Here is a 26954-nt window from a genome sequence, read left to right on the forward strand (position 1 = left end):
ATTCTTTCACTCCACTCTCGGGGCTCTTTTTAAATGTTTCCAAAAATCCCTACTAGTAAAGAAAAAAAAAATTATTTGGAGCAGCTAAGAGGCATTTTAGTTATGCAGATGAATGACTTTTATTGTGCTGTGTCTAAAAGACTCCAAAGAATTCAAGATTGGTTCATTACACTGACAGAATTCAGAGATCAGATTATAATACAATGCCCCGTGACACACAAACAACAAAGCATGCGTCTCAAATGTGCTTTTTCAAAAGGCAACTGGACTGTTTTTTCCTTAAGGAAGAAGACGTTTTGCTTCTCATTCAAGAAGCGCAATCGGTTCTGGCCAGATCCGATGAAGCTTCTTCGATGAGAATTGTCTTCTTCCTCCTTAGGGAAAAAACAATCCAATTTGCCTTTTGAAACAACTATGTCCTGGATGACTGAGAATCTCCACAGACAAGAGAGCACGTGCTTCTCCAGTGGCTGTATTACAGAGGCATTTGAGCAGGCTCATTTCACCATTACTGCATAAATACTCAGGAGAGACAGAACAATTCTGCATCTCCCTGCTGCTTTCAGATAGAAACCCTGATATAACATATGTTATCAGATTCTGAGGATCAGCACTTAAAATTTGTCAGATAATGGATGACCTGTGCCATAAATTAGTCTTGCTGAACATCATATTAGACTTTGCACGGGGATAGGTTTAATCTGCCACATATTAACCTTTATGCTCCCCGTCCCTAGACCTCCTTTTAGACTTCTGTTTTTATATATACTCTCTCTTTTATATCTTTTAGCTTTTGATAATAATTATTTTTGGGTTTTAATTATTTTCTATGCTTTTTAACTTTCCATGCTCCTTATGCAAGTCTTTTGGGCACATCAGATTTTATCCTTAGGAGCTGAAAATGCTTCAGATGGTTCAAAAGCCTCTAGATTTTTGAGAGGACCATACCATAATGCAAACTCTACGTGACTACGGTATTCTGATGTCTTTGGAGGAAAGGGGACATTAGCAAAGAGGGAATGGGAGGGAAGAACTTGGAAGAATTGATGGCTATCTGCTGCAAGAGTTCGTTGCAGAGAGTGTGTTTCTTTTGATTATTCTTCTCTGAAAATGGTTTGTTTTGGTTTTTTTGGTCTTTTGGGACATGTCTCAGGCATACATCCAAAATGCCAGAGGGGCAATGGGGAGGAATAACAATTTATGCCATGCTTAAGACATAAGTGCAGAACACCAATCAAAGATGTTATTCATTTATTTAATTTATTTATGTATCAAACTTCTTAACGGCCTGTCTCCCTCACAGAGGGGCTCTGAGTTGTATACAAATTAATCAGTACAATAAAACATTAAAAACCAAATAATTTAAGATTAAAAATATAAAACACTATAAATTTATTGATATATTAATATTAATATTTGAATATGCAAAATACAAAGTAGAAACATTGAAACTGACACTAATGCAATACCAGACATGTAGCCCCTTTTAATAGATTAATTGGACCGCACGCACAAAATCTAATATATAACGAATGAATTTGAGCAAAATTAACCAATTCTCCTAGATATGGATTGTGTCATGTCATTTACGTAAACTTCCATACTGCAGTTACCACTTTTCTCTTAAAAGATCAGATGTGAATTCTCTCCATATTTGTACTGTTAACTGAAGATAGATCAATTCTATTAAAAATATACCCTGCTGCATTCTATGATGTTCCATTCTTGTGATTAAAGAAACAAAAAGCTGCTTTAATGGGCTTTTTTCTCTTGAGGAGCCATTTTACGTTTTCCTCTCTTTTTATGTTGTTTTCCCCTTTTAAAGTCGTATTTTGCAAAAAGTAGTTTCCAAGTGATAAGCAATTCGCATTCACCATCCTGAGAACAAGACCTGATGGCCTAGAGATGGAGCTCTTGCCCCACAATCAGGAGGTTGTGAGTTTGATCCTAGGTAGAGGCAGGTGTAGGGTCTCCTGCTTGGGCAGGGGGTTGGACTCGATGACCTGCAAGGTCCCTTCCAACTCTGTTAATCTGATGGGGTGCTTCTCCCAAGGCTTGTTTTTGCGACACTCAGAATTACAAACGGCTGGGAGTTTCATTGAAAACTCAATTGGAAGGAGAGCTGTGTGAGTCTCTGGCAGCCAAAAATTGGAAGGCATCTAATAACTCCTTTCAGACTACCATATTTTATTAACAGGCATATATATTATATACCTGTGTCAGCTGTATGTGTGTATGAAACCATGGGAAAACAGGCAGCCATAAAGCGCACTTTCCTTGGTGAAGTCAGTTCCAGCCAGTTCTTCATCTTGGGATGGGGGGAGGAATGCAGGAGAACTCCTCATAGGCATTCCCTTGGTTTATCCAAAGGTGCTTTTTCAAGAGGCAACTGGACTTTCTGGTTTTTCTTTGAAGACGTTTCGCTTCTCATCCAAGAACCTTCTTTAGCCCTACCATCCAGTCAGAGCTGCAGAAGCTTCTTGAATGAGAAGCCAAACGTCTTCAAAGAAAACCCAGAAAGTCCAAAAAAAAAAAAAAAAGCACCAAAGTGAAAAGTCCAAAAGTCCAATTGTTAAATTGTATTATTATGTATTTCAATAAAAATTTCTAAAAAAAGAAAAGTCCAAAGTGAAAAAAAAAGCACTTTTAGGACAACCATGGCCTGGATGACTGAGAACCTTCATAGACATTGCCTTGGTTTCGTTCTCACTTCTTGCAAAAGGATCATAGATCCTCCTCCTGCAGAAGAAGTAACAGTAACAGAGTTGGAAGGGACCTTGGAGGTCATCTAATCCAACCCCATGCTCACGCAGGAGACCTATACTAGGGTTTCGAACCGGCGACCTTTCTGATCGACAAGCTCAGCGTCTTAGCCACTGAGCCACCTAGAAAACCGACACAACTATCGATATGGTCGGTAAATGTCGATTATTTTGAAGGCACATCATAATCAAGAGAGAGAATCTGGCAACCGCCTCAGGATATTCGGACAAGTGTGCTTTTTCAGCCTGAGGTCGCTCGATGGCGCTCTAAAGCCGCCCTCTTGAAAACAGCCCCTATTTGTGAGGTAGAGCATTCGAGTCCTGGAGTGCTAGAGAGGATTCGGAGGAGGAGAGGAGGCAGAGGGACTTCCTCTTCCGGCTCACCTGAAGGAGGATGGGCGCGTGGGGAGCGGCTCTCGTGCTCTTCCCAGGGTCGCGGCTGCAGCTGGAAGGTGAGTTGGAGGAAGATCGGAGGAGGAGAAGCCGGGAGCAAGTCGGGCTCTTGGGTTTCCTCCAGTCCAGGGTGTACCTTGTTTTTTCCTTCCCAAATTTTTATTCCAATAGTACTGCAGGCTTTTTTTTTTTTTTATCTGCTCCTTTAAAAATGATGCCTTTAATATTCTGCTGGTTGGAATATTTAAAAAGATTGCAAAAAGTCTCATTCACTTTGGGGTTGTTGCTATTTAATTATCCCTTCCCTCCTCAAATTTTATTCCACTCTTCCTGCATGATTTGAAACGGGTCCCTTCGGGTTTTTTTTTTTTTTTCTGATCTAAATGTCTCCTTCATATTCCACTGGTGCTTGCACGCTTTAAAAGTGTCGCCTGCAATTTTCAGCTGGTTGGAAGATTTAAAAAGTTTCCTTCACTTTTAGGGGTTGACTCCCCTTTTTTTTTTTTTTTAATGAGCGTGTTCTTTTTTTTGCAAGTGAGGCGTTTCATGGGCAAAACTGGTGATTTAAATCTTGCAGAGGCTTTGGGCACCATTTCCTGCCTTAAAGCTACCCCCCACCCCCCAATCTGTAATATGAGACCAAAAAAGTTTACCGTACTCACTTCTGGGACATTTGTCAGGCTGAAATACGCAAGAATAGTAACATAGGTACCTTTATATTGAGCCTTGGTGGCGCAGCAGACTAAAGTGCTGTTAAATAGCACCAGCTGCCTGCAATTACTGCAAGTTCAAATCTCACCAGGCTCAAGGTTGACTCAGCCTTCCATCCTTCCAAGGTAGGTAAAATGAGGACCCGGATTGTGGGGGCAATAAGCTGACTTTGTATAGAAAAGAACACCGCTTAGGGGGGGCCGAAAGCCCTACTAAGCAGGTATATACAAAAGTATGAAGGCTATTGTCTCCGGAGAAGGGCAGCATATAAATCGAACCAATGAATGAATGAATGAATAAATATGTGGGTTTGTATTTGTGTTTATGTATCTATATGAACTATCCTCGGCATTTCCACATTTATTTGATAATGATTTCAATACTAAGAATGTGTGATTTTCCTGGATTTTGCTAGCCAGTTATATGTCAAATGAATCATAAATAGTGTTGGAGGTTAATCATTAAATTAAATTTCATTAAATTTCAAAAAATAAATGAGAAGAACAAGGAAAGTTTAAAACAGACATAATGAAAAAAGACAAAAGTGACATTAAAAAATGGTTCCTTCTAAATATTTTTAAGATATAAATGTTTAAAATACACTTTTGCTTTAGATAACACAATAAAATAATACAAAACTAAAAATATAAAGATGTACATACCAAACAATCAAGTAATAAAAGCAAAACATATAATCTCAATCTAAATAAAACATATAGTGGCTAGCCCATGAATGCATCATATTATCAATTCAAAAATACACATAACATTACTACATTCTTCTATAATAATCCTATAGTAAAACATTGTCTATTTTAAAGTTAGACAAATACATAAAAACTTAAAAACGTATATCTGTTAAACTCTTTGGTAAGATATTCACTTTGGCTATCCTATTAACTAAGTTCTTTGAAAGCATATTGATTCTTGAAAATGATTTATGCCTTTCTGAAAAAGTGTATATTGACTTTCAGAGCTAGTTTTGTGTCTTCAAGAATCTACCAGTGCCAAATTATCCCATCAATCCAAAGATAGATTTTGAAAATTTTCCTGGATAGGCTTGATTTCACATTATATCATCTCTCAACATGTCAATCCAAATATGAAAATGGAGAAAGTTGAAAAAGAGAAAACTCATTATCATCATGTGCAACATAAAAACCAATAATAGATTTAATCCTTTTGGTCACAATTTCTATAGCATGGCCCCATATGTACTTTGCCCATTAACAAAACACTAGGATTGGAAGGGACATTGGAAGTCTTCTAGTCCCACCCTCTGCTCAGGCAGGAAACCCTATATCATTTCAGACAAATGACTGTTCAATGTCGTCTTAGAAACCCCCAGTGATGAAGCACCCACAACTTTTGGAAGCAAGCTGGTCCACTGATAAATTGTTCCCACTGTCAAGAAATCGCTCCTTATTTCTAGATTACATCTCTCCTTGATTACTTTCTATCCATTAATTCTTGTCCACCTCTCAGGTACTTTGGAGAATGGTTCTTCGTGGCAATATTCTTTGTGGCAATATTTTTCCAATATTCTTCCAAATATTGGAACACTTCTGTCATGTCACCCCTAGTCCTTCTGTTCATTAGATTAGACATGCCCAGTTCCTGCAACCGTTCATCTTATTTTAGCCTTCAGCCCCCTAATCATCTTTGTTTCTCTTTGTACTCTTTCTAGAGCAGTGATGGCTAACCTTTTTGTCATTGCGTGCCAAAAGCGTGGGGAGCATGGGGGGGTTGCGCACACGCATGCCCATACCCATAATTCAGTGCCCCCCGCACATGCACATGCGACCTCCCCACGCTACCCACGCTTTTGGCACGTGACGGCAAAAAGGTTTAACGGTGGGCCTGGTAGGCCTGTTTTTCGCCCTCCCCAGGCTCCAGAGGCTTTCTTGGAGCCTGGGAAGGGTGAAAACAGCCTCCCACCCCTCCGGAGGCCAGAAACGGCCCGTTTCCCGAATTCCAGTGGGCCCGGAAGGCCCAAAAACCAGCTGGCCGGAGTGCACATGCGTGCTGGAGCTGAGCGAGGGCAATGCTCATGTGCCCACAGATATGGCTCCGCGTGCCACCTGTGGCATCCGTGCCATAGGTTCGCCATCACGGTTCTAGAGTCTCAACATTTTTTTTTGTGTCATAGTGACCAAAACTCGGTGCAGTATTCTAAGTGTGGTCTTATCAAAGCTCTATCATTTCATCATTTCATGTGATCTTGATGCTATCTCTCTGTTAATGCATTTTAGGATTGCATTTGTCTGTGGAGATTCTCAGTCATCTAGGTCATGGTTGTCCCAAAGGTGCTTTTTCAAGAGGCAACTGGACTTTCTGGTTTTTCTTTGAAGAGGTTTTGCTTCTCATCCAAGAAGTTTCTTCAGCTTTGACTGGATGGTGGGGAATGGAAGGATTTATACTCCTTGCAGACAGCTGGTCATTAAAGCCACCTCGAGGTTTATCTGTGTCCTCAAGGTCACCTGAGTGGTGCAAATGGGTGTGGAGCCTTCTTGGAACTGTTGAAAGGACTGTGTTGTAGACTGGAGATAGATGATGTCGTGTCCCTTCCCCTCTGTTGAGAGGGGAACTGATCGATTTTGACATAGATGGCCTCTTTGACCCCTCTTTCAAACTGGCGGTCCTCTCTGTCCAAAATGTGGACTTTGGTATCTTCAAAAGAGTGGCCTGTGTCTTTTAAATACAGATGGACTACTGAATCTAGTTCTGATGGGTTAGTTCTCCTACGTTGTGCCATGCGTTTATGAAGTTGCGAGCAACGGGAGGTCTGGCTGGTTAAAGTTTGCAACTTCCAAAGAGCAAGGGGGAGATCAGGCTGTATCTTGCAAACCTCTAGTTGCCTTCCCACCCAGGAACTTGCAGAAGTTAGTGTGCTTCAGGGCTCAGAAGCATCCAACATAACTTTCTGCTTTTGCAGTTTCCTAGAGAGGCGCCTAGCCCGTTAGAGGATCAGCTTCCTTACAGAGCCAGCCTTGTGGCAAAGTCAAGTCCAGAAATATTAAAATCTCCAAGAAAAAAAATAGCTCATATCAAAAGAGAGCCTCTCTTAAATAACAAATGAGTATCAAAAGAAACCTGTTTAAGAAATGAGGAAATCTAAGTTAATTGCCCCACAGCATCACAAAAGAGATTCCTCTGCCTCCCAGTCGGCCACTCACCAATCAATGGGAAAAAACACTTCCACAATCTTCTTGTCAGTACTGATTGTACAAAGGACAAATCCAGTGATTCCTAGATTGCTTTTTGATTGCAATGTATGCTTTTTTCCTTGGGGTTTTCATTTGTCGTGCACCAATTCTTTATACAATCGTTACACTAATCCCTTTTTTATGAATCTTTTAGATGAAGAGGATGCCAAGAACAACATTCTGGACAAGTGAGAATCACAAAGAGCATTAAAGGGGAAAGCAAATCCAGCCAACAATCAAAATCTACTACTTTCTTCAGCAGGAAAAAATAAAACTCAACAAAGCACCCCACGAAAAGGTCAAGGGTGAGGTCATATACAAATTCAGAAAAAAAAAAGATGGAAATATCTGGGAATCAGTGGAGAGGAAGCTGCCATATAGATACCCACATAGGGCAGGCAGTCATGCAAGCTTTGCCCTGTGAAGAACGAAAGAGTAGTTTGAATCAAAGCACCATGCAAGAAAAGATTCAAAGTATTTTTGACCTTCAAAATCCAGGAATGTTAGTGGTGGAAAATCCCTGCAGATCTACATATCATGAGGAAAGCATAGATTGCAGATCACAACTGATTACACCTGAAGGGATGCACACCGGAGAAAACCCGAATGAATGTTCCGAGTGTGGAAAGGTATTTTACTACAGCTCTCATCCGTTTGAGGATAAAAGGACCTACAATGATGGAAATCCATACCAGTGCTCCCAATGTGATAAGAGATTTCGGAAAGACACACCCCTACTGATACATCACAAGACACACACAGGTGAGAAACCATATGAGTGTATGGATTGTGGGAAACATTTTACTTACAATTCCCACCTGGTGAAACACCAGAGAACTCACACAGGGGAGAAACCTTATGAGTGTCCAGATTGCAGGAAAAGGTTCCGTACTAATTCACATCTGGTGGCGCACAAGAGGACTCACACAGGGGAGAAACCACATCAATGTATGGATTGTGGAAAAAGTTTCATTCGAAATTCCCAACTAGTAATTCACCGGAGGACACACACAGGAGAGAATCTCTATGAATGTTTGGACTGTGGGAAAAGTTTCAGTCAGAATTCCCATCTGGTGGTACACCAGAGGACACATACAGGAGAGAAACCGTATGAATGTCCATATTGTGGGAAACGTTTCAGTTACAGTTCCAACCTGGCAGCACACCAGAGGATTCACACTGGGGAGAAATCAAATGAGTGTCCGGATTGTGGGAAAAGTTTTAGTCGGAATTCCTACCTGGTGATACACCACAGGACTCACACTGGGGAGAAACCGTATGAATGTCCTGATTGTGGGAAAAGTTTCATTCACAGTTCTGAACTGGTGAGACACCAGAGGACGCACACAGGAGAGAAACCATATGAATGCCCAGACTGTGGGAAAAGTTTCAGTCAGAGTTCCAGCCTGGTGTCACACAGGAGGACTCACACTGGGGAGAAACCGTATGAGTGTCCAGATTGTGGGAAAACTTTCAGTCAGAGTTGTTATCTGGTTATACATGAGAGAACTCACACAGGGGAGAAACCATATGAATGTCTATATTGTGGGAAAAGTTTCATTCGGAATTACTCCTTGGTGATACACCAAAGGACTCACACGGGGGAGAAACCGTACGAATGTGTGGATTGTGGGAAAAGTTTCCGTCTTAATTCACACCTGGTGGTCCATCAGAGGACTCACTCTGAGAAGAAACCATATGAGTGCCAGGATTGTGGGGAAAGTTTCAGTCAGAATTGTCTTTTGGTATACCACCAGAGGCGACACACAGGAGAGAAACCATTTGAGTGTCCAGATTGTGGGAAAAGTTTCAGTAACAATTCCCACCTGGTGGTGCACCAGAGTATTCACACAGGAGAGAAACCATATGAGTGCCAGGAGTGTGGGAAAACTTTTAGTCGTAATTCTCACCTGCTGATACATCAGAGGTCTCACACAGGAGAGAAACCATATGAGTGTCAGGAGTGTGGGAAAACTTTCAGTCGGAATTCCCACTTGGTGATACACCAAAGAACTCACACAGGAGAGAAACCATATGAGTGTCCTGATTGTGGGAAAGGTTTCACTACTAAGTCTAAACTTGTAATTCATGTAGCTTTACACATTGGGGAGAAACCTTTCAAATGCTCAGAGTGCGGACGTAGCTTCACACAAAATTCTTCTCTTACTGCACACAAGAAAATCCACACGAGGCAGAAAGTGATGAGTCTAGAAAAATCTTGAATTTCATTTCTGATCTGTAGTTAGAAGTGTGGGAGATCTAGGGAGGCCTAATGGAAGCATCAGCCCACCAGCCTCAGGCCTTTCCCACCCCAAGATACTGGGCCAGCTGTCCTGCCAGTGAGAATCGCTGCGGAAGGAATCTGTGCCTGCCTTTTCTAATTCTGCCTCTGCACTTCCTGCTCCCAAGGTGCCCTGTCTTTCTGGGGTAAAAAAAAAGAACCAGTTCCTTAGCTTTTGGGCAGCTTTTTTCACTAATCAGGTGTCCACCTATTAGCTGTCCATGGGGATGCTGCAAAGCTACTCTGCCTCTCTAGGCTTTGGGAAGAGGGCCCTTGCTGAAAGAGCATCTTAGGACAAGCTTCCCAAACCTTTCCCTTCATTAAAAAAAGAAAAGAAAAATTTCTTCAGTGAAAAAAACAAAAGAAAAAAACTGGGAAAGATGGGCTTGTTGATCTTCCTTCACCCTGCCCCAATTAGGTGCTAAAACTAAATTCTCCCTCTGCCCTCTAACCAATATCCTTTTTTAAAAACCTTACTTTGACTCCAGGCTGAAGAGTGGAAGAATGAAGCCAGCAAAGAGACTTTTTATTTCTGGTGAAAAGATGACTAATCGAATACATGCCCAGGGAGAGATCCCTGAAAGGTTTTTCCCTGGGCAGTACCTCTTCAACTATTAACTGAAGGGACTGGCATTCCTTCAGTTTGTATAACTCACCTGGATTAGGGAGAGTCTAAGAATTACTCCAAAGAGAGAACATCTTTCTGCGGCCTTTCCCCCCTGAGATTAAAAAAAAAAACAGCAAATAACTAAAAGTTGTGCCAGAAAATAAAGAATGCTTGGTCTTTGCAAGCTTAAGCTGTCTGTCAGACTGCTGTTTTATCAGATTATGTGTAAAGTCCATCTAGGGCTTAAAGGCTAGACAGCTGCAATCAAAATGGTGGCTTTCTGAGGGATGAGGGACATTAAGGAAGGGGAAGATTTGGGAAGCTAGTCCTGAAGCTGCATTTTGTGGCCACAAATTAGTCTTAATAAGCATCCAGGTTGTCATACTAAACTATGGGCAGTGATAGATTTAATCTGCCACATACTAACCTTTATGCTCCCTAAACCCATCTCGTGTTCCTAGTCCCCCTTTTAGATTCCATTTTAGCGTCTGTTTTTATATATGCATTCTCTTTTATATCTTTTAATTTTCTATAATAATCTTTATTTTAACAATTATTTAGATTATTTTTTTTTAATTAAATGTACCCCACAATCCTTATGCTGGTCTTTCGGCATAATAAAGATTTCATTTGATTTCACCAGTACTTTTTTGTCTCCTGTTGTGGCCCGTCAGCGGCCTGTGCGGATTGTAGCTGATTCTGACAGCGAGGAGGCTGGTGTGGTGTTGCGCCAGCAGCCTGTGCAGCTGGCACTCGAGTCAGACAATGAGGAGGCTGGAGAAGATGTGGTGCCAGAGGCGGGGATTCAGCCAGGGCCTTCAGAACCTCCAGAAGCTCCTTTAAGTGAAGAGGACAAAGAGGAGGAGCCTCTTCTCGATGCACAGGTGCGCAGAGCTGCCAAAAGGCAGGAGTAGCTCCTCAGGAGGAGGTCTCCTCGAGAGTAAGGCTTGGGGCTAATTGGCCACTCCCTTAGTCTATTTAAGGAGGAACGCCGACTGAAGCAAGTTGTAGGGAACAACTTTAGTTCACTCTACTTCGCGTCTGGATTCTCTGCACATGGCTTCTGGGCTTTCTGCCAACCTTTGTAAGATTGTGATTATTTTATCTTTGATTTCTTGTAGGCTGTTAAGAAAGCTTATTAACAGCTTTGTTTTGAAAAAGACTTGAGTTAGTTTAGTAAATTAAGTTTTGTACAAACTTTCATGTGTGCTGTGTTCTTTGGGATCCGTAGCTTGGGCAGAACATCTCCAGTAGATCCCATTGCATATGACTCCTTTGCAGGAAGATATCTAACAACCAGCACCAGGCCAAGGATGAGGAGGAACCAAGAGGCTTTTTTGAAGCTCCAGGTGGCTTCAAATTTAAATGTGCAAAGTTTTAAAAGAATCAAATTATATTTAATTTTCTCTACTTTTCTCTCTCTTGGTGCCATTTTTTTCGGGTGCACCCATTATCACATCAGACTTTATTATGATTAGGAGATGAAAAACCTTGAAATGGTTCAAAAGCCTCTGGATCTTTGTGAGAGCCATACCGTAATGCAAACTTTTAGTGACTACAGTATTCTGATGTCTTTGGGGAATAAAGTGGGATATTGGGACAGAGGGAATGGAAAGGAAGAACTAACCCTAATTCTAACACTACCGTTTTTTTTAAACAACCATTTAAAATGTTTATTTGAAAAGTTTATTAGTTTCTTTTACCAAATTTAAACAGCCCCACCCTCTTTCTAAACCCTCTTTTTCTGCTCCCTGCTATTATGTCTCTCACTTTCACCCAGAGGAGACTTTTGTGCAAGGGAATTTACAGAAAGAGATGGCATTTAGCATTGTGGGTGCCCCCATCACTGGAGGCTTTCAAGAACAGACTGGACAGCCATTTGTCTGAAATGTTATAAACTCCTGCTCAAGCAGGGGGTTGGACTAGATGACCTCCAAGGTCCCTTCCAATTCTGTTATTCTATGTTCTATTTTGAAAATAGCCTGGTGTTTTGTTTTGTTTTTCTGTAATCTACAACGACAGCTAAAGAGAAACATGATTGAATAATCAGGTCTGTTGGCTATTTTTTCTTTTCCTTTCACAAGCAGCTTGGTGATTTAAGGACTTCAAGTCTAGAGATTCTCAGTCATCCAGGTCATGGTTGTCCTAAAGGTGCTTTTTCAGAAGGCAACTGGACTTTATTTTTTTCTTTTGAAGACGTTTTGCTTCTCATCCAAGAAGCTTCTTCAGGTCCGACAGGATAGCGGGGGATGGAAGGATTTATACTCCTTGCAGACAGCTGCTCATTTGCATCCTTTTTGAGGGTCATTGAGGCCACTTGGAGGTTTATCTGTGTCCTCAGGGTCACCTGAGTGGTGCTAATGGTTTCTGTGGCCTGCAATTTTTCCTCTGGAAAAATTCTGTTGTTCTCCTTTTCTATTCTATTCTATTCTATTCTATTCTATTCTATTCTATTCTATTCTATTCTATTCTATTCTATTCTATTCTATTCCTATTCCTATTCCTATTCCTATTCCTATTCCTATTCCTATTCCTATTCCTATTCCTATTCCTATTCCTATTCCTATTCCTATTCTATTTTTTGGAGTAGGATTCAACTTTTAAGTTAATCTCTTTATCATTGAAAGATTTCCACACCAGTGAAGAAGGTGAGTGTTGTATTTGTTCAGCAGATGCTGAACACCGTGTGAGATGTTCCGAGGACCAACAACCTATCAACCTTGCTGTCTACAAGGAATATAAATCCTTCCATTCCCCACTATCCTGTCAGAGCTGAAGAAGCTTCTTGGATGAGAAGCAAAATGTCTTCAAAAGAAAAAAAAAACAAAAAAGTTCAGTTGCCTCCTGAAAAAGCACCTTTGGGACATTTAAGCAAGGGCTTTAAGTATCAGCATCCTCTCTCAAAAAGACTTGGATAATCCAATGCCCCATCCATGCCTTGCATGGCTTCTCAGTGGGTGTGTTACAGTAGTGGCTTGTGGGGTAGAGCATTGGAGTGTTGGATTGCTAGAGAGGACTTTGGAGGAGAGAAGAACTTCCTCTTTCGACTCATCAGTTGGGGGGATAGAAGCATGGAGATAGAAGTGGGTCTCACGCTGTTCCCGGGGTCGAAGCAGCAGCTGGAAGGTGAGTTCAATGAAAAGTCGGGGGAGAAGCTTGGAGCAAGTAGGGCTGCTTGGTTTCCTCCACGGCGTAGAATTTGTTTTTACTTTAAGAAAAAGAATGTGTTGGACAATTATGGTGGCATTTTGTATACTTTTGTGTGCATTTGCATAATATCGTCTCACAACTGCATTAAAAGTTTCTTTGGAAAGTTTATCATTTTCTTTTACTGTTTGCAGACAGTCACTTCCTCTTTCTAAGACAGAAAAGCTGTTCCCAGGCTTGTCTTGACATACTGTATAGATATTGAGTGAATCCCAGCATTCCAGCAATAATGCCTGGGCTGAAAGATGATAGGTGTTGTAGTCCTACCACATCTGCGAGACAGTTACCTATTCTGTTCCTATTCTATTCTTCTATTTCTATTCATTCCTATTCTTATTTCTGTTCTATTCCTATTTCTATTCTTTCCTATTTCTATTCTATTCTATTTCTATTCATTCCTATTCTTATTTCTGTTCTATTCCTATTTCTATTCTGTTCTATTTCTATTCATTCTTATTCTTATTCTGTACTATTTCTATTCTATTCTATTCTATTTCTATTTCTATTTCTATTTCTATTTCTATTTCTATTTCTATTTCTATTTCTATTTCTATTCATTCCTATTCTTATTCTGTTCTATTCTATTCTTATTCTATTCTTGCTATTCCTATTCTATTCTATTCTATTCTATTCTATTCTATTCTATTCTATTCTATTCTATTCTATTCTATTCTATTCTATTCTATTCTATTCTATTTCTATTTTATTCTATTTCTATTCATTCCTATTCTTATTTCTATCCTATTCTTATTCTTATTCCTATTCTATTTCTATTTTATTCTATTTCTATTCATTCCTATTCTTATTTCTGTTCTATTCTTATTCCTATTCTATTCTATTCTATTCTATTCTATTCTATTCTATTCTATTCTATTCTATTCTATTCTATTCTATTCTATTCTTATTCTGTTCTATTTCTTTTCTATTCTATTCTATTCTTATTCTTCTTATTCCTATTCCTATTCTATTCTATTCTATTTCTATTTTATTCTATTTCTATTCATTCCTATTCTTATTTCTATTCCTATTCCTATTCTCATTCCTACTCCTAGCCTATCCCTAGCCCATTCTATATTCAATAGCTTTGAATTCCTAATTCCCCCTGAAGATGCAGATGAGTACACGCAACTTTCCCTTTCAGTCTCGGTGCTTGCTTTGAGCCTTCGGCTTTTCCCTCTAGGTGAGGCGAGCGAGGAATCCTCTCTAGCAGAGCCGAGCTGGGGGATTTTGGCATTGCTCAGTCCAGCCCGCTGCCCGCCTGGGCTTCAGCGAAGGAGTTAAACGCAAAGAGCTTTTTCCTTTGCCGCCTAGACAGGAGGCAGGAAAAGGGAGAAAGGGGGGAGGCTGGGATCCCAGTTTCCTGACCCTCCCGTCCCACCCTCCCCTCTTCCTGGTCTCTAGCCGTCTGCTACGCCAGAACTGCAGAGATCCCCTCGTGGGGAGGGGCGCCAGGTGAGCAAGGACGCTGGCAAGAGGGCAGGTGGACCCCGAGCGAGGGAGTGGGCTCAATCAGGTGGAGGAGGAGGTGGGGGAATCCCCAGGTGCAGAAAGGGAAGGGAGGGATTCCTTGGGGGAGGGAGGGAGGGAGGAGGTGGGCTTTTGCCAGCTGCGCCCTTTCCCCTTCGGAGTCCCCGGTTGTTGTTTTTTTTGCTTGCAAGGTTTTCTGCTCCCTGCAAGCTGCCACGCCGCTGCTTTATCCCCCTTGGTTGCTGCTTCTGCTTCCAAGCCCCTTAAAATCCTTCAAGCAAGCCCACTCCTTCTCCGAAGCCCAACTTCTTGGTGCAGCCGAGCTGCCAGCGTGTGGCCTCCTGGTATTTTCCGGAAGGTTTATTTTATTTTTATTTATTTTTATATGCCGCCCTTCTCCGGAGACTCAGGGCGGCTTACAATGCGTTAAGCAATAGCCTTCATACTTTTGTATATTTTATACAAAGTCACCTTATTGCCCCCACAAACCGGGTCCTCATTTTACCCACCTTAGAAAGGATGGAAGGCTGAGTCGACTTTGAGCCTGGTGAGATTTGAACTCGCAGTAATTGCAGCCAGCTGGATGTTAAATGCTGCTTACGCCACTCAGGCTCCTGGTTGGAGGACCACCCTTCCCATGTTCCCCTGTCGCTGCTGGGGAGGATCAGCATCTTAGTATCTGGAGGGGGAGGAAGAGGACTCAGGGAGATCTGAAATCAGACAGAACCGTAGTTATGAGGGGTCCTTGGTGCTCTCTGAGCTTGCTTGCCGATGTTTCATTACCCAATTAGGTAACATCATCAGTGTTGGTAGGGAGTGCGGTTTGCTGTCAGTTAATAAGTATACATAATCATAATCTTCTAACTTCACCAATACCATTCTCTCTTTATAATTCTTTATCGTTTTTTCCCATTAGTGCATTTAAACGTAAATAACATTTCTTTGCATCATTTCTTTGTTACCCCTACTAAGTCACTAATATTTAATATTTAAAAATTACTCATTAATCCACCATAATTTCGATATCCCAAATGTCTACAACTACTAATAAAGCCAAATATTAAAATTTAATCAATCCCGGGATTATATCTTAAAATCCCCACAATTTCTAATCCTTAAAAGTTTGAATTCGCAATATATTTTAACACACTGTTAATCTTATAAATTTCCAACTGGATTTTCTTGTTTTTCTTGTTTCACTTCTCATCCAAGTAGTATCTATCTATATAAACCAGAGCTGGGGAACTATGACCTTTTTATGACTTGTGGACTTCGACTCTCAGAATTCCCGAGCCAGCATGGTTGGGTCAGGAATTCTAGGAGTTGGTCATAACAGAGCCGAAGTTCTGGGAGTTGAAGTCATCAAAGGGCCGCACAAAATTTGGAAACTCTTGGGATGATAACAGACTGCAAGGATTTCTGAATTATGCAGAACCAGAAGAGAATTTCATGCTTCTGTGGATATTTGAACTTGGTTCGCACTAGTTTTCTATGTGTCAAATGAATCATAATTAATGTTAGAGGTTAACCTTTGATTTTTGGCATTTGTTTTTTCATTGTAATGTAGGAATTTTTCTCGCTGTTGTCGCATCTTGTGCAGCCTTTTATATACAATAATTAAACTCACCACTTTTTGTGAATCTTTTAGATGAAGAGGATGTCCAGAAGACCATCCTGAGCATGTGAGAATCAGAAGCAACATTAAAAAGGAAAAAAAAATCTGGCCAGCAATCAGAGTTTTTTCCACTTTCTCCAGAAAACCACAAAATTCTTCTCTTTCCCAAGGCAGGTGAGAGACAAGAGAGAGAATAACAGAAAGAGAATTTTGAGCTGGAAATAATTGAGTCTGTGGAACTCACTGAAACCCCCCCTGAAAGGTCAAGGTCAGGATCATTTCCAAAGTCAAAATAATCTGGAAATCCAGGATGGAAGGGGTCGCTTGGATAGGCACATAGGGCAGACAATAATGCAAGCCTCATCATGTGAAGGAAGAAAGAGTAGCTTGAATCAAAACACCATCGAAGAAGGGATCACAAATATTTTGGACCTTGAGAATCCAAAAATGTAAGTGATGGAAACACCCCTGCAAAAATTTCAAATCATAGCATGAGATTATGCATGAGACGATCAAAACTGGAGAAAAGTCCGCCCAGTGCCATCACTGTGGCAAAATCTTTAGGAAGCAGGCCACCCTAAGGATACACAAGAGGACCCACACAGGGGAGAAACCATATGAGTGTCTGAATTGTGGGAAAAGATTCAGTCAGAATTCCCATCTGGTGAGCCACCATAGGACTCACACTGGGGAGAAACCATATGAGTGCCCGGATTGTGGAAAAAGTTTCAGTCACAATTCCGACCTGGTGGTACATCAGAGGACACATACAGGAGAGAAACCGTATGAGTGTACGGACTGTGGCAAAGGTTTCAGTCACAGTTCCAACCTGGTGATACACAAAAGGACTCACACTGGAGAGAAACCATATGAGTGTCCAGATTGTGGGAAAAGTTTCAGTCAGAATTATGCCCTGGTGATACACCAAAGGATTCATACTGGGGAAAAACCATATGAATGTTTGGATTGTGGGAAAAGTTTCAGTCAGAATTCTCACCTGGTTATACACCACAGGACACACACAGGGGAGAAACCATATGAGTGCCCAGATTGTGGGAAAAGTTTCAGTCACAATTCCGACCTGGTGGTACATCAGAGGACTCACACAGGAGAGAAACCATATAAGTGCCCCCACTGTGAAAAAAGTTTCAGTCACAGTTCAAACCTAGTGATACACAAGAGGACTCACACTGGGGAGAAACACTATGAATGTCCCAATTCTGAGAAAAGTTTCAGTCACAATTCCGATCTGGTGTTACATCAGAGAACACACATAGGAGAGGAACCACGTGAGAGTCAGGAGTGTGGTAAAATAGTCAGTCAGAATTGCCACTTGGAGAGCCACCAGATGTCTCACACTGAGGATAAACCGCATGAGGGTCCAGATTGTAGGAAAAAATTCAGTCAGAATTCTGACGTTGTGATACACCAGAGGATTCACACTGAAGAAAAACTGAACAAATGTCCAGTTTGTGGGAAAAGTTTCACTCGGGATTCCCACCTGGTGAAACATCAGAGGTCTCACACTCGGGAGGCACTATATAAAATTCCAGATTGTGAGAAACGTTTCATTCAAAATTCCAACCTTGTTGTACATCAAAGGAGACACATAAGAGAGAAACTGTATGAGTGTCAGGAATGTGGCAAAACCTTCAATCACAATTCCCACCTGGTGATACACCAGAGGATTCATACTGGGGAGAAACCATATGACTGTCCAGATTGTGGGAAAAGTTTCAGTCGGAATTCCCACCTTGTGATACACCAGAGAACACATACAGGAGAGAAACCATACGAGTGTCCAAATTGTGGGAAAAGTTTCAGACAGAATTACGATCTGGTCATACACCAGAGGACTCACACTGGGGAAAAGCCATATGAGTGTCTGGATTGTGGGAAATGTTTCCATCGGAATTCTCACCTGGTGATACACCAGAGGACTCACACGGGGGAGAAACCATACAAGTGTCTGGAATGTGGGAAAAACTTCACTCGAAATTCTGAGCTGGTTATACATCGAAGGATTCACACAGGGGAAAAACCGTATGAATGTTTGGATTGTGGGAAAAGTTTCAGTCAGAATTATACCCTGGTGATACACCAGAGGACTCACACTGGAGAGAAACCGTATGAATGTCCAGATTGTAGGAAAAGTTTCAGTCGGAATTCCGAGCTGGTAATACATCAGAGGACTCACACAGGGGAGAAACCATATGAGTGTCCAGATTGTGGGAAAGGTTTCAGTACTAAGTCTAAACTTATAAATCATGTAAGTTTACACATTGGGGAGAAACCTTTCAAATGTCCAGAGTGTGGACGATGCTTCACACAAAATTCTTCCCTTACTGCACACAAGAAAATCCATGTGAAGCAGAAGGTGATGATTGCAGGGAAGGCTTGAATTTCATTTTTTGAGCTGCTTTGGGAAGTATGGCTGAGAAATTAACTATTTAATTTCTGTCCTTGTTCGTCAAATGTGCTCAAAAGTATTGGAGATGAGGGAGAAAAGAAAATTGTTAGTATGATAAAGGCTAATTTCCCATTGCTGGCTATCAGCAGAAATTACTGGATATTTACTGGTAGAGAAATAGTGCAATTCTGCAAAAAAGACTTTTAAGGTGTTTTTTGCATATTGATCATCATACATCCTAGAAATGTCCAGACAGGATTTCAGCCTTCTACAAAAGTATCTTTCTCACTTCGAGCCCAGGAATTCTACAGCCAGCAGGCCTTTAAAAAAAAATAAATGTAGGAGTCATGTTTCTCAGAAGCTCCAAAAATCTGCTACAGAGGGTAAAAAATACATTACAGAATAATGTTGGAAGGGATCTTGGAAGTCTTCTAGTTCAATCCCCTGCTGACACTATACCATTCCAGATAAGTAACTGTCCAGTCTCCATAAATGCCTCCATTGATCAAGCACCCAGAACTTCTGAAGGCAAATCGTTCCACTGGTTAATTGGAAATTTCTCCTTAGTTCTGGTTCTCTCCTCCATATGAAAAAGATAGGAGCCCTTAGTGATTGTGGCTCCTCAAATATGAGGTGATGGGAGAGGAGAGATAAAGAGGATTCAGAGTTCATCTTCTTCCTAACATGCACAAAAATTGAGTGCAAGGAGAACCGTGAATTCAGTGTTCAGGTTGTGAACGGTGAAGCACAGCGCGGTGAAGCACAGAATGGAGAACATATGAGGGAGGTTTGGAACAGTGAGAAGAGCACAAAAATTTCATATGTAAAGGTTGTTGAATATGATATGCAAATGCTATTGTAATATAGAGAAAAAGGGGCATAGGGTCTTCAAATTTATTACCAACTCCTGCTGTGATCTTTTTTGTGTGGAGGTGCCTCTTGTTATCTTTTGAAGGCTGGTAGATGATAGCAGTGCCAAGATGCTGGGTGTACCAAAGAATTCAAGGTTTGCTCATTTCAGTAACACATTTAGTTATGTTAGTTATCACCTTTAAAGCGCTCCATGGCTTAGGACCTGGGTACCTACGAGACCGTCTTTTGCCACCAATAGCCTCCCACCGACCAGTTCGTTCTCACAGGGAGGGACTACTCAGGGTACCGTCAGTCAAATTATGTCGACTGGCGACTCCCAGGGGGAGGGCCTTCTCTGTGGGGGCTCCAACCCTTTGGAATGAACTGCCCCCGGAGATACGGAATATCCCTGATCTCCGTGCTTTCCGCCGTGCCCTCAAGACCCTGATGTTCCAACAGGCGGGGCTAAACATACGAACATGTGAATGATTTTTTAAATGTTATCTAATTCTGGGTTTTATTTGATTGACCAAACTAAGTAATAATTTTAATTAGCAATTTTATGATGTTTGTGTGTCTATATTTTTCTTGACTGTACACCGCCTTGAGTCCTACGGGAGAAAGGCGGTATAGAAATATAATAAATAAATAAATAAATAAATAAATAAATAAATAAATAAATAAATAAATAAATAAATATTTCAGGTTCTAATACAATGCCCCCATGACTCTCGACTGCCCAGAAACAATAGAGCATGTGCTTCTCCAGTGACTTTTATAATGCCTTGGGAAGGCCACACTTGGAATATTGCATCCAGTTTTGGTCGCTATAATGTAAAAAAGATGTTGAGGCTCTGGAAAGAGTGCAGAGAAGAGCAACAAAGATGATTAGGGGACTGGAGGCTAAAACATATAAAGAATGGTTGCTGGAACTGGGTATGTCTAGTAGTTTAATGAAAAGAAAGACTAGCGGGAACATGATAGCAGTGTTCCAATATCTCAGGGGCTGCCACAAAGAAGAGGGGGAATCAACCTTTTCTCCAAAGCCCCTGAAGGCAGGACAAGAAGCAATGGATGGAAAGTAATCAAGGAGAGAAGCAATTTACATCTAAGGAGAAATTTCCTGACAGAACAATTAATCAGCTTGAATCCAGAAGTTGTGAATGCTCCAACAGTGGACATTTTAAAGAAGAGATTGGACAACCATTTGTCTGAAAGGTTTCCTGCCTGAGCAGGGGGTTGGATTAGAAGACCTCCAAGGTCCCTTCCAACTCTGTTATTCTGTTATTGTGCTTTATTACAGAGATGTTTGTACCAGTACTGCACAAATACTTCACATACAAAGGAGAATTCTACACTTCCCTGCTGTCCCTGCTTTTAGATAGGACTACCTTTTAGATACTACTACTTGATTCTACCGGTATCATACTGGAACTATCATGTTGTATATTATGAGTATGGTTGAGTATTTGAGTTCTATTAAGTATTTATATATTTATAGTATTTTATTCGTAATGTTTATAGGTTTTGCATATTTTTATCTTTTTAATAAGCCACTAAGAATTATCCTGTGGTAAAATGGGCAGACAATGAACTGAATTGAACGAACAAATGAACAAATGGATGGATGAAGCTGCCAGGTTCTGTGAATCAGCATTTAAAATTTATCAGATGATGGATGACATGTGCCATAAAATAATTTTAACCAGTATCCAGCTTGTCATATTTGTGTGCTCTGTATTGTGATAAATTTAGTCTGCCACATAACTAACCTTTATGTTCGCTACCCCCATCTCACCCTAGCTTTCCTTTTAGTTCCATTTAAACTTCTGTTTTATATATATATATTCCCTCTTCCGTGTATTTTAAAATAATTATCATTTTTAGACTATGATTCTTTTCTGTACTTTTCAACTGTATGCTGATCTTTCACCGTAATAAAGATCGATTTGATTTTGTCAGGTTATCTAGTACTTTTTTCCTCCAATAGATCACATAGCATATGAACCCTTTACAGAAGGAGACCCAAAAATTAGAATCAGGCCTGGAAGCATTTTTTGGCCTGAGCCTCAAGCTCCAAGTGGCTTCCAATTTAAATATGTGCAAAGTTTTTAAACCTTAAAATAATAAATTTATATTTAATTATCTTTTCCTTCCTTATTCCCTTCTCTCTTTTGGTGCCATTTTTTTTAGCACCTCTGTTATCAAGTCACATTTTATTATGCTTAGGAGTTGAAAATGCGTGAAATGGTTTAAAAGTGACACCCAGCTGTACATCTCCACCCCAGGCCACCCCAATGATGCCCTTGAAGTGATGTCCCAGTGCCTGGAGGCTGTGCGGATCTGGATGGGGAGGAACAGGCTCAAGCTCAACCCTTCCAAGACTGAGTGGCTGTGGCTCCCGGCATCCCGATATAGTCAGTTGACTCCATCACTGACTATTGGGGGAGAGTCTTTGGCCCCCACAGAAGGGGCTCGCAATCTGGGAGTCCTCCTGGATAGGCAGCTGTCCTTGGAGGAACATCTGACAGCTGTAACCAGGGGGACCTTTTGTCAGGTTCGCCTGATTCGCCAGTTGCGGCCCTTTCTTGATCAGGATTCCCTGTGCACAGTCACTCATGCCCTCGTCACCTCTCGCCTTGACTACTGTAACGCTCTCTACATTGGGCTCCCCTTGAAGAGCACCCGGAGGCTCCAACTGGTCCAGAATGCAGCAGCGCGGGTAGTGATGGGAGCAGCATGGCGCTCCCATGTAACACCGCTCCTGCGTGAGCTGCACTGGCTCCCAGTGGTCTTCCGGGTGCGCTTCAAGGTGCTGGTTATCACCTTTAAAGTGCTCCATGGCATCGGGCCTAGCTATCTTCGAGACCGCCTGCTGCTACCAATGACCTCCCATCGTCCTGTGCGCTCCCACAGAGAGGGCCTCCTCAGGGTGCCATCAGCCAATCAATGCAGGCTGGTGACCTCCAGGGGGAGGGCTTTCTCTGTGGGGGCACCTACCCTCTGGAATCAGTTGCCCCCAGAGATAAGGAGAATCCAAGACCTTAGCGCCTTCCGCCGTGCCCTTAAAACCCACTTTTTCCAGCAAGCCGGGCTGGCTTAAGAAGAAATTTTAAATGTTTTAATCGATTTGTATTTTTAATTTTGGGCCAAATTTGTATATATTTTAATTGTTTTTAATATTTGTATTTCATGTTTTTTAATTCTGGCTGTACACCGCCCTGAGTCCTCAGGGAGAAGAGCGGTATATAAATTTAAAATAAAATAAAATAAAAAAAGTGTCTGGATCTTTGAGAGCCCCATTCTATAATGCAAACTCTTAGTGGCTACAATATTCTGATATCTGTGGGTCATCAAAATGGGTCATTAGCACAGAGAGGAGCAATGGAAGATGTTGGAAGAATTCGTGGCTGACTGGCTACTGCAAAAGTTCAGTGCAAAAAGTGTGTTTCTTTTTATTATCATTCTGTAAAGACTCCATTTTTTTTCTTTTGCGGTGTGTCTCATGCATACAATCAAAATACCAGATGGCAAGAAAGAGGGGCAATGGGAATGAGTGTGAGGAGAGGAATAACAATATATGCCATGCTTAAGAACTAAGCGTGGAGCAGAAATAAAAGAATAGCAATTGAATCCCATTACACAAACATTCAAAATAGATACAATGAAACTGCTAAAAAGGGAATAGTGGAATTCCCAACAAGTAACTCCTTAACAATAGAACGAATATATACATTAGGCACTCTAAAACCTATGAACACTATATAACTAATAAAGTCAAACAATATTAAGCAACAGGCAATCTCATAGCTGGAGAAGCTCGTCCCCAGAGCCAGGCTGGAAGCCACTAGGCTACAATCGGAGAAACACTCCATTTCCTCAGAATTTATTGGTTCGATTTATTTATTGGTTCGATTTATATGCTGCCCTTCTCCGGAGACTCAGGGCAGCTTACAATGCATTAAGCAATAGCCTTCATACTTTTGTATATACCTGCTTAGTAGGGCTTTCGCCCCCCCCCCCCCAGCGGGGTTCCTTTTTATACAAAGTAAGCTTATTGCCTCCACAATCCGGGTCCTCATTTTACCTACCTCGGAAGGATGGAAGGCTGAGTCAACCTTGAGCCTGGTGAGATTTGAACTCGCAGTAATTGCAGGCAGCTGGCAGCTAAGTGCTACTTAACAGCACTTTAATCTGCTGCGCCACCAAGGCTCCTAATAAAAGTGTGAGAAGCTCGGATTTAAGGACCAAAAAAAAAAAAAAGAGAGAGAGAGAGAGAGAGAGAGAGAGAGAGAGAGAGAGAGAGAGAGAGAGAGGGAGAGAGATCCATTTTCAGGAGAATAATGGAGAGCCGGTTGCAAAGATGTTGGACTAGATCTTGAAAGATTGCAGCCGCAGGAGCAGCTGAGTGGGTAGATTTTGTGGGGAGTAAGTAGAACCACTTTGGTGTAGTGCTCAAGGTTAGAGACTGAGAAAGGCTCAGCTCCAGTCCTACCTTATGTACGAAGTCATCAACAAAACCCATGCCTAGAAAGCTGGCAACAGAAGAGCAACATTCCTGGTTGCTGTGTAATAACACCCAACCGGAGGGGGAGCGACTAAACTGAAAGGTTTTGTAACAATCGAGTATTGCTAGAGAGGATGTGGGAGGGAACTTCCTCTTCTGGATGATCCATAGGAGAATGGAGGAATGGGGGACGGTTTTCCTGCTCTTCCAAGGACATCAGCTGGGAGGTGAGTTGAGGACAGGTCAGAGGGGAGGCTGAGAGCGAGTTGGGCTGCTTAGTTTCCTCCAGGGTGTAGAAGCAGAGAAGGAACTAGGCTGAAACATGCCATCTACTACATGTTTTTTTTTTTACCTCCCCAAAAACAATTGCACGGATTCTGCTCACTTTAAAACCCGTGTCTGCTATTTTCTGTTGGTTGGGAGTTTTATATGTCTCTTTCACTTTAGGGTGTCTCCTTGTGGTTTTTATAAGCGTGTTGTTTTCTTGGCAGTGAGGAGTTTCATGGCCAAAACTGGCACTTTAAATCTTGCAGAGGCTTTGGGCACCATTTCCTAGGTTGGAGGCCCTCCCTCCCCAAATATGAGACCAAAATATTTGAGCTTACCGACGTTTGAGACATTTTTCAGGCTGAAATACACATGGATTTTCAACACACATACATTTGTAGATGTGTGTATCTATATTTCTCTCTGCGTCTATCTGTATCTGTATAATCTATCCTCAGCATTTCCAGTTATCTTTGATAACAACAATGGTAGAAAATTATGATATACAGGTAATCCTCAACCTATGACTACAATTGAGCCCAACATTTCTGTTGCTAAATGAAACACTTGTTAAAGTGAACTTTGACCCATTTTATGACCTTTCCTGCCACAGTTGTTAAGTGAATCACTGCAGTTGTTAAGTTAGTGTCATGGTTGTTAAGTGAATTTGGCTTCGCCATGGACTTTGTTTGTTAGGTCGCAAAAGGTGATCACATGACCCTGGGACACTGCAACCGTCATAACTATGGGTCAGTTGCCAAGCATCTGAATTTTGATCATATGAGTATGGGGATGCTGTTATGGTCCTAAGTGAACAGTGATCATAAGTCACCTTTTTCAGTGCCATTGTAACTTTGAAGTCACTAAATGAACTGTTGTAAATTGAGGACTACCTATATCAAGTTAACCAGGGAATGTAATGATTGTACGATTATTTGAACTTGGATGTCATAGTCTTCTATCTTTGAAATGAATCATAATTAATGTAATAGTTAATTCTAATACTTCGGCGTGATTACTTTCTGATTGTAATTTATGCTTTTTTTCCTTGCTGTTTTCACATCTTGTGCATCCATTTATATTATATGAATCTTTTAGACGAAGAGGATGTCCAGAAGGCCATCTTGGACAAGTGAGAATCAGAAGCAGCATTAAAAAGGAAAATCCATCAAAGGTTTCTCCCCTTCATCCAGAAAACCAAAACTTCTCCTACCCCAGCCGATGACAGGCAGAAAGAATAAGAGGAAGAGAGTTTTGAACTGGAAAAAAAGAAGTCTGTGGAACTGAAGGAAGCACTCCATCAAAAGGTCAAAGGGGAGCATTTCCAAGTTCAGAAAAAGAGGGAAATACTTGGAAATCAGTGGGGAGGAACGGGTCACTTGGATTATATGATGGTTTGCCCTCTGTGGCAATATTTTTGACTTCCACCTCCAAAACCGTCATAGGTGGAAAAGGCCCACAGATGTGCATATTGCGGAAAAAAGCACAGATTGTAGACCTTACCTGATAATGCACAAGAAGACCCACAGTGAAGAAAAGCCCACCCAGTGCTGCTAATGTGGCAAAAGCTTTAGGAAGCATGTCACCCTACTAATACACAAGAGGATGCATACAGGAGAGAAATCATATGAGTGTCCCGATTGTGGGAAAAGGTTCAGTCAGAATTCCCACCTGGTGAACCACCACAGAACTCACACAGGGGAGAAACCAGTGTGTCTGGAATGTGGGAAACGTTTCAGACACCGTTCCCACTTGGTGGTACACCAGAGGACTCACACAGGAGAGAAACCGTACGAGTGTCCAGATTGTGGGAAAAGTTTCAGTCAGAATTCTGAACTGGTTATTCACCAGAGGACTCACACTGGGGAAAAACCATATGAGTGTCTAGATTGTGGGAAAAGCTTCATCCGGAATTACGCCCTGGTGATGCACCAGAGAATTCATACAGGGGAGAAACCGTATGAGTGTTCAGATTGTGGGAGAAGTTTCAGTCGGAATTCCGGCCTGCTAATGCACCAGAGGACACACACAGGAGAGAAACCGTACGAGTGTCCCATTTGTGGGAAAACTTTCAGCCAGAATTCCCACCTGGTGAAACACCACAGGACACACACTGGGGAGAAACCCTACAAATGTTCAGATTGTGGGAAAAGTTTCAATCAGAGCCATGTCCTGGTGATGCACCAGAGGACTCACACAGGAGAGAAACCATATGAGTGTCCGGATTGTGGGAAAGGTTTCAGTATTAGGACTAACCTTATTAATCATGTAGGTTTACACACAGGGGAGAAACCTTTCAAATGTCCAGAGTGTGGACAGTGCTTCACCCGAAGTTCCTCCCTTACTGCACACAAGAAAATCCATATGAAGCAGAAGGTAATGACTGTAGGGAACACTTGAATTTCATTTCTGAACTGCTTTTAGAAGTATGGCTGAGAAATTAACTATTTAATATGTGGCCTGATTCACTTTAATGAGATATGTCTTAGTATGAGTTATGTGAGAGGAGAGAAAAGAAATGGAAAATGTTAATTTTTATAAAAATTAACTACCTGTATCTGGCTGCGATAGAAGATATTGCATATTTTATTTTGCAGAAATAGTGCAATTCTGAAAATGGTTTTTGGGGATGTTTTTTGCATGTCAGTCATCATAAATCATAAAAATAT

The 26954-nt window shown here is 41.4% G+C and overlaps 1 protein-coding gene across 2 annotated transcripts; it reads left to right on the forward strand.

Annotated features, from left to right (window-relative positions):
• Positions 1-3145: 3145 nt before the first annotated feature.
• Positions 3146-26688, forward strand: LOC139312057 (zinc finger protein 585A-like). 2 transcript variants are annotated; one of them, XM_070936579.1, is made up of 5 exons: positions 3146-3214; positions 7227-9270; positions 16779-17374; positions 17864-18516; positions 25883-26688. In XM_070936579.1, exons 2-5 carry the CDS (start codon positions 7411-7413, stop codon positions 26683-26685), a joined length of 3912 nt encoding a protein of 1303 aa, XP_070792680.1. In that variant the 5' UTR covers positions 3146-3214; positions 7227-7410; the 3' UTR covers positions 26686-26688. The 2 variants fall into 2 exon arrangements, 1 of the variants encoding a protein (XP_070792680.1); XR_011599963.1 differs by lacking the exons at positions 16779-17374; positions 17864-18516; positions 25883-26688 and adding an exon at positions 16283-16321 and having other exon boundaries at positions 7227-10844.
• The last annotated feature ends 266 nt before the right edge of the window (positions 26689-26954 follow it).

This window comes from Pituophis catenifer, unplaced genomic scaffold, assembly GCF_029215685.1.
Source record: "Pituophis catenifer annectens isolate HBS135680 unplaced genomic scaffold, rPitCat1.0.hap2 SCAF_2, whole genome shotgun sequence".
Lineage (NCBI taxonomy): Eukaryota > Metazoa > Chordata > Lepidosauria > Squamata > Colubridae > Pituophis > Pituophis catenifer.